Source organism: Ananas comosus, linkage group 11 (genome assembly GCF_001540865.1).
Source record: "Ananas comosus cultivar F153 linkage group 11, ASM154086v1, whole genome shotgun sequence".
NCBI classification, from domain to species: Eukaryota; Viridiplantae; Streptophyta; class Magnoliopsida; order Poales; family Bromeliaceae; genus Ananas; species Ananas comosus.
Genome location: NC_033631.1, coordinates 4,140,488 through 4,148,536, shown reverse-complemented (window position 1 = coordinate 4,148,536; position 8,049 = coordinate 4,140,488). Strand labels below are relative to the sequence as shown.

Below are 8,049 nucleotides of genomic sequence, written 5' to 3'. Positions count from 1 at the left end.
ATATCCCCATTCTAAAATTCACAAAAATTCAAATAACTTTTAATAAAAAATTGATATGACAAGTAATGAATAATAATTTTTGAATTTGAATGGAAAGGGTGTAAGATGTACACACTCCACTTTAGGGCAAACCACTAGCATTGCATGTGACACTTATTAGGCACCCTCCCTCCAGGCAGGATGACCCAAGATTGAATCTAGTTTTGAACGGATAGCGTGCTCCCGTGTAAGCCTATGAAGATTCTTTATAGAAAAAGAGAGTAGAAAAAAAGAGAGAGAACATCAACAAGACACATCCATAAAGTACTAATCTTCAAAAGATAAATCACATAGAATTCTGAAGTTTGAAAACAGTGGTGAAAAATGTAAAAATAAGTACAGCGCTGCATGCGCTCAGCATCCATCATCTACTATTAGAATCACAATACCAACCAATAAATAAATGAACAACTGATATGAAAAGGCATCTACTTTGCTTTTAGTCATGCACAGCAAGAGAACCTTCCAGTAAGATTTACAAAGTTCAAAAGGACGTTAGCAGGATCATCGATGAAGATTACATAAGAGAAGCAAATTTGCTACTTGAACCACTCAAATGGATTCGAGTGATCAAAGCCGCAGTCACGCTCAACAAGGAAGAATTGAAGCAATGGTTAGTAGGATTTCTTACCGTGAGCCCCAATTCGCTTAAGCTCCCGGCATCGTTGGCGATGATCTCTTTTCTCACTCTGTCCTGAAGCTTCTTATTCCATTGGTCGTATATTCTACTAACTAACTAACAAAACGAAGTGAATGGTTATGTTTCAATATTACCAACACACACTGTAGTATACTCCTGGTTGATAACCAAGGTTGTAAATAGTGGATAGCGGGTATATAGTGTTCGGAGAGTCTCATAGCGGAAAGCGGATAGCGGGCGCTATAGCGGGCGTTATGAACTCATAGCAGATTTCATAAAAACAAATTTAATATGTTTATGTTTCTTACAAAATACATATAATTTCGAAGAAAAGACAACTAATCATTCTTTTTTTAGTATTGCAAGCCTATATATTTAATGTCGTTACCTATGAAGAATTTAAGATTAACTTTAAAATATTTAGCAAACCAAAAAAATGATGATATCTGAATCTCTTTTAAAAACGGATCACCTTTTTATCTTCCAAACCCTTAGAAACAGGGTTTATTTCATTTAAGGATCCGACCCGATAAGCCATTTTAACCTATTTGCATTTTTTAAAGGTGGGCTCATAGTGCCCGCTTTTCTACCGCTATATAGCAGCCGCTTTAGCGAGCGCTACACCGCTAAAGTGGCCGGTATGAACCCGAACCACTATATACCGCTTTATATATTATAGCGTAGCGGTAACACCTAAAAACCGCTATAGCGGCCGCTATGGCGGGTATAGCGGCCGCTATTTAAAACACTGTTGATAACATAATGCGTTTTAGATAATATCAATAAAGAAAAGCAACAACACCGCTAATGGTTAATATCTATCTGAACAGTGCCTGGCACTCTCCAACGTCTTTATCTGTTATATAATATGTGATTAGATATTACAAATCTCAAAACAGTAATAGCCTGTAACAGCAGGTAGCCAAAAGTAATAAATTGTTAACCAAAAAGATTATGCTCGAAATTGAAGGGCGAAAAGTCATCATAGCATTGATCAAAAATATAGGAATTAAACAACTACCAAAATGGTAAGAAATGGAAGTGCACTTTCAAATTTGGAAAATATGATGAGTAGACTGAACTGAATTGATTATTAGTTTAAACCAAAACATTAAACTTATTATTCTAACAATGAAAGTGACAATAAAAAACAAGCCAACTTAAACCATGACTCGTAAACCATCCATCATACATAAGGTGGAAATATGGTAATGTACATTCAATATTTTGTGGCAAAGAACAATGAAAGTATAGTAGGAGGAAGTCGGGATACCATGTACCGTCCTTAAGGCATGTGACATTAGATATATTATATGCAGACTTGTAAAAGAAAAAAAATGCAGGTGACGCAAATTTGACCATGATACTAACTTTCAGATCGAATTCGGCTACTTGTTAAATTTCTAGCTGTCAACACCTCGAATATCATGTTATTGATTGTGTTGAAGCACAGTACACGCACAGATTAGAGCACGTCCCAGCAACTGAAAAGAGAATCATATTTTCTTGAACACCACCACAGATGAACAACCATAACCTTGCTATAGTGAGACATTACTATTCTATGCTTTAAGCTCTAGCACCTAAAAGAGAGGGTAATTTAGAAGAATATAAATGGAGAAAACGTACAGTAGTTAGTCGATATCATAAGTACTAACCATAGAGTAGTACAAAGTGAGCGATAATTGGCGTGACCTCTCAATCCTGTAACAAGCATTAGAATAGGAAAGTCAAGGTTATCAATACAACATCAGAATATCTATGGAATGGAATTTGATATCGAGAGAGGGGATCAGTCAAACTCATCATTTTTGCTAGAAACTACAGTAGTTTACGGTGAAAATTAAATAATTTCACCAGAAAATCTGAAATCCATACATTTGTAAATTCATTCAGCCAAAATCAATCCATTTTGACCAAAATAGACTATTTACTGCTGAAACTGCAAATCTTTAATTATGACATTCTTTTGTAGTACTACATAGTAACAAGTACTAATAATTTACACATCACTATTCAACTGCCAGTTTTTCTTTAAAGCTAAGCTTCGACCTGCATAAACTCAAGAACCTCTTGATACTCTCTTAATATGACTAGGCATCTTCTTAAGAATTCCATTAAAAACCTTCAGTTTTACGCTACGACTTCCATTTTACATATATTCTTTTAATACGTCACCTTTATAATTCCATCTATTTTGCTGAATCTGTCTATCTTAATTTCGTTCTTTTCCATATTACTAAAAATCCGTAATGCCAGAAATTATTCAAAAAAAATATCATGATCATCGGCGTCCACCTTCTTCTCTTTTCCAGTTCCTAGCAAGTTTAGTTCAATGCATCTGCTGCTATACTAACTCAATGAAAGACCAAATTAGATCACAATTGGATAACTGGTTACAATTCTTGACATTTCTCTTAATAAATATATTCAAAGGTCAAAAAATACGGTACATCTGAAGCAGCCAAAAAAATACGGAATGGTTCTAATATTGTAATTGAGCATCACCGGAAGCTACAAAATATCAAGTATCAACTGCAAATAGGTTACTAAAATATCAGCAACATCAAAATCAGGCGCTATTGCTAGTTTATGGAACTTGACAAGCTTTACTAGTAAACTGTTAGAACTATCTGTACAAGCATGACTAAGTCATTCGCATAACGAGAATAGGATTTAGCTATAGAATAAGCAACCTAGGAATTATGACAGAGAAAAAGCTAAACACAAGATTGTACAAGCTTGATGCATCCGCAAGTTGAAGGAAGAACAGCATTTACGCCTTGTCAGCAAGCATTCTGAAGTCAACAACACTCTCAATCATCGCATATTCTACACCATTCCTACTTAACTACCTATCAGAAAATGACAGCTTGTTAGTTCATCCACGATAATTTGGTCTCAATATTAGTTTCAGAGGTCATAAATTGTACCTTTATTGATGTCAAAATTAAGCTTACGGGACATTGACTGGTGGTGGGTTGGAACAGTGGAATGCTGCACAAAGAAGGTTAAATTTAGGCAATAGTTATATATTAAGAGTGAGAAATATAAGTGTTTCCACGGCTATTGCACCATTGGATGATCAAGGTGATTGTGCGGCATGGTGACATTTGGAATGGAGCGAGGTTGAGCCACCCAATTGACAAAATTGGACTGGCCCGGCAAAACAGGCATGGGAATGCCAACTGGTCCCCTGGCACTACACCATGCCATGTTGGGATTGCTTGATCCTTGTGGAGCGATTGTATGGTCAAATATTCCATGTGTAGGTAGGAAAGATTCCTATAGTACAACAGTGAAAAAGCCATCCAAAAAATAAGTTACCAAACATGATACTCACAGATAATAATAGAGTGGATACTAGAACAGAAGGTGATCAAACCTGAGTAGGGATGACTGTCTCTTGAGGGAAAGGGCATCCTGTGGGTTGCATTGGGATGGGATTACAGTATGATGTGGGTCCATTCTGATGATAAGATTGAATGCGTGATGGATCGTCAACCATTACTTGAGCTGAAGTCACATTTTGCCCTGCGTGCAATAATTGAGATAAAATTTACAAAAAAAACCCCAAAGATTAATGGATGTCAGCTTGAGTGAATTGATAATACTGTTTGCATACTTGCATTTACAGTATTCTGTGGAGGCTGCTGAAGAGTGGTTGTATCAAGAGAACTTATAATAGTTTGTGGTTTCTTCCTTCTCTTCTCGGATTCACTCTTTGGTTTCCTCCCGCGCTTCTTCTTTCTGGCTTCTAATGTGTTATGTTGCATATTGTCAACAACTGTGACATCTTCATCATCTGCTGGTCTGTTCAAAGGAGCCATATGCAACACATGTTCCACTTTAGCCATCAATTTATCAAGTTCGTTTTCATATATTTGCAAGGCATCCTCAGAAAAAGCACTCTTCACTGCAATAGACAGTGCCTTTCGCCAGACACGAACGTATTGCAATGTCATAGGTTCTTGGCCATCAACATCAGCCACATAGCGGATTTTGTCAGATACTACCTCAATATTTGCGTATTTTGTCCACCTCTTCAGTACATATCGAGGTGGAAGGTGGAGAATATTGTTATTATTGAGAACTTTTAAAGCATGCATACATAGGATGCCTACGGTCTCAAACTTCCTGCAGCTGCATGTCACTAACAGATTAGATGGGTTGAACTCGACGAAGCCATAGCATCGATTTTCAGTCAGTGAAACCTTAAACGTATATATAGTCTCATTCAAACCAACTGGTTCACAAATACAAGAAAGCTGGCTCTTAAACTCACCCTCAAATTCATTGTACATAGTCCTAGTATATGCTTCGGCTGCTTCATTCAACATAGGCATGTCAACAAGCAGAACCGGTTTAGTCTGCCTGGATTTATAATCTTCAAAGAGCTCCTTTTCACGAAAGCGTGTCAATGTCTTATGGTAGAGCTCAATAAACTTGTTGAGGGGCAACTTCCTATTGAAATGCTTTTTGAAGTGATTCTTCATGCTTTCGCTCCACCGAACTGTAGTCATGGAAGCACAAAATGAGTTCTTCTGATAAATCAATGACCACTTATCTCGTACTGCATATAAATCTTCTAACCATGAATTGCTACCAAGATCATATTTGTTGACTAAATCAACCCATCCATTATGAAATTCCTCCTCGGAGCGACATTCATATATGCAATTCTTAAATTCCTTTAGAAAGTTCGGCTCACTGTTGTGTAAATGAGAAATATGTATGCTGGCATTTTGTATTATATGCCACAGACAGAGGCGGTGACAAGTCTCAGGTAGTGCCACACTAATAGCTCTTGAAAGTGCAGCACAATGATCGGTAAATATAGTCTTTGGTTGCCGTTCGGACATCGCAACCATAAAGGTTTTAAACAACCACATAAATGATTCTGTTGTTTCATCTAACAACAAAGCAGCACCAAACACAACAACTTGTTTATGGTGGTTTATTCCAAGGAACGGTGCAAAAGGTAAATCGCTCTTGTTTAAGCGGTAAGTTGTATCAAATAAGATGACATCCCCAAAGTAGGAGTAATCAATAATTGATCGTGCATCAGCCCAAAAGACGTTGGTCACCTGTTCCCGGTCATCAAGCTGTATAGCATAGAAAAATGATGGATCCTCTAACTGCTTAGCTTTCAAGAACTCTAAAAGAACTTGGGCATCTCCCTTCTCAAGTTCTCTCATCCGCGTGGTGTGCAAGTAGCTGCTTTGATCCTTTAGAAGAAACCCAACAGTTTCAGATTCACGAGCCTCCTCTAAAGGAAATTCAAGAGCTTCGATAGGTTTCTCTCCAACAGCACCTGTCTCATCCTGCTGTGCTAATAATAGCCTTCTGTGAGACCTTAGTAGGTGTGCTTTATGTGGCCTGACGAGAGGATGGTTGTGCTCATAGATGATTTTGCTCACAACCCAAATGCCATCACGACTTACTTTATACTCAATGCGAGCCATACAATTCGTCCTGACGGCTTCACGGGGTTTCTTCGTCAAGTGTGTACTATGTTTCTGACGAGAACCTTCATTGCTACATAAGAAGACTCTATTCCGTACACTCCCATCTTTTCTCCGACCGAGATGGCCTTTCCGAACGCTAAAACCCTTTCGCTGAGCATATTTATTATAAAACAAATAAGCTCGATCCTCTGAGTGAAATGCCATACCAACTTCTGGTTCCAATTGTGAGTTTACGATTGCCGCCTTTTGCTTCTCTCTTACGCCCGGATCTGTCAACGTTGATGTTTTACAAGCTTCAACATCTTTCAAAGCTTGGTACTCTTGTACGGCCATATTTTCTCTCGAATCGTGGCCCATTGGCCTTCTATGTATCGCTCCATCATCTTCCTCTCTGTCACTCGAGTCTTCAACAGTTTCTATCGACTCATTGTCTAAAGATGAACCAGACAACTCCATTCTATAATTGAAAATAAAAAATAAAAAAAAAAAAGAGTCAAGGGAAAACTTTGAAGTAGCCGAAATCAGGAGAAGGAGAACACAATATAAAGAAGCCAACCAACTGATATCCCACGAGCTCATAGTACAAACAATAGCAAAGTGAAAGCGATCGTGGCACGGCGGTCAGAAACATAGCAGAAGTGATCAAATGCTTTATGATAGATCTTTCCTTCATCATAATAACCAAAGTGGAAATTATATAAAGCCTAGAGGTATAACCATCCGGTGGATGTACATTCTGAGAAGAGACTGCAACCTCTTAGTAAATGATACTAAGAAGCCACAGAAGTATTAAACCAAAAGAAATGTTTTACTGATTTTCACCATGTCACTTACTCTGTAGGTTAGCTTACTCTGTAGGTTAGGTTATATTGTTATAAGCAAACAGCATATTGTTTTCCTGATTTCTGCTCATTGCAGTAAAAAATGGGGCCAAACTAATGATGAATATTTTGTTAAACATTTGGGCAACAAGAATAACGCCGCACGAATGTCAAAAGCTCAATGCAGATGTTCCAAGTGAAAGGTAGATGCAGCTTTATCCCAAATTAACCTAAAAACTTTGTGCGCTTATCAAAAGATCAATTATTTGTATTAACGTAATCAATACAAACCTAAGCCGCGGCGGAGAGGTAAAATAACAGATTTCAGCACTCAATGGCTTCGAATATATACAAATAAAAGAAGAAAAATAAGAAAAAAAAAAAACATATTTGAACTGATCCGAATCAGGAATTCATAACTTTAAAGTATACGAAAAAAAATAATAATCACGATACATGGTGACAATGTCTGGGTCAGGTCTAATTTGCACATCAAAACTACTACTACAAAGGCCAATAGAAGCATATGCATGAAATTGGGAAGGAAAAAAAAAAACAATTGAGAGAATTAGAAGAAAATTACCTGAGGAAATTGAGGAATAGAACGCCCCGCCCTACGAGATTTTATTTTCTTTTGTTTGTTTTTTTCCTGGGTCCAATTGGTCGGATTAGGGTTAGGGTTTCATCACCGGCAAATCGGTTGGATAAGGTTTGGGGCAAGGGTCGTGCGGCGCCCAGACTGGGCGGCGGCGGAGCGCGGAGGCCGTGGCCGCCGGAGGGGGGGGAAGGAGGGAATCCTCTACGCGAGAGTCCGTATAGAAATTCCTGTGAGGGCAACCGAGAGACACAAGCCAAGGGATGTCCATGCGGACGAGCCCATGGATACCAAATATGCTACTGAAAGGATCCGCCGTCCATCATTACGAACAAAAGATCTCAGCCGTAGAATGTTGGCGTCCCTCGGTGCCTTTATCCAGCGTCTACCTATCTCTCAAAAAAAAATTTAATAAAATAAAATATAATAATCCTACTTGTAGGCTCTAAAAAGTGTGTATAATTGACACCTATTCATTCATCTTTA

At 38.0% G+C, this 8,049-nt stretch overlaps 1 protein-coding gene across 1 annotated transcript; it reads right to left on the bottom strand.

Moving 5' to 3' along the window:
• LOC109717354 (protein FAR1-RELATED SEQUENCE 5-like) lies at positions 313-7,840 on the bottom strand. The gene is made up of 6 exons (XM_020243097.1): positions 7,552-7,840; positions 4,305-6,604; positions 4,065-4,213; positions 3,755-3,964; positions 3,613-3,676; positions 313-3,534 (listed from the first exon to the last, which is right to left on the bottom strand). Exons 2-6 carry the CDS (start codon positions 6,601-6,603, stop codon positions 3,527-3,529), a joined length of 2,730 nt encoding a protein of 909 aa, XP_020098686.1. The 5' UTR covers position 6,604; positions 7,552-7,840; the 3' UTR covers positions 313-3,526.

Coding starts and splice junctions, on each gene's coding strand:
- LOC109717354 (XM_020243097.1), bottom strand. CDS start 6,603: ATGGAGTTGTCTGGTTCATCTTTAGACAATGAGTCGATAGAAACTGTT. Junction 3,965..4,064: donor AGACAGTCATCCCTACTCAG/GTTTGATCACCT, acceptor GTTGTACTATAG/GAATCTTTCCTACCTACACA. Junction 3,677..3,754: donor ATCACCTTGATCATCCAATG/GTGCAATAGCCG, acceptor TTCTTTGTGCAG/CATTCCACTGTTCCAACCCA.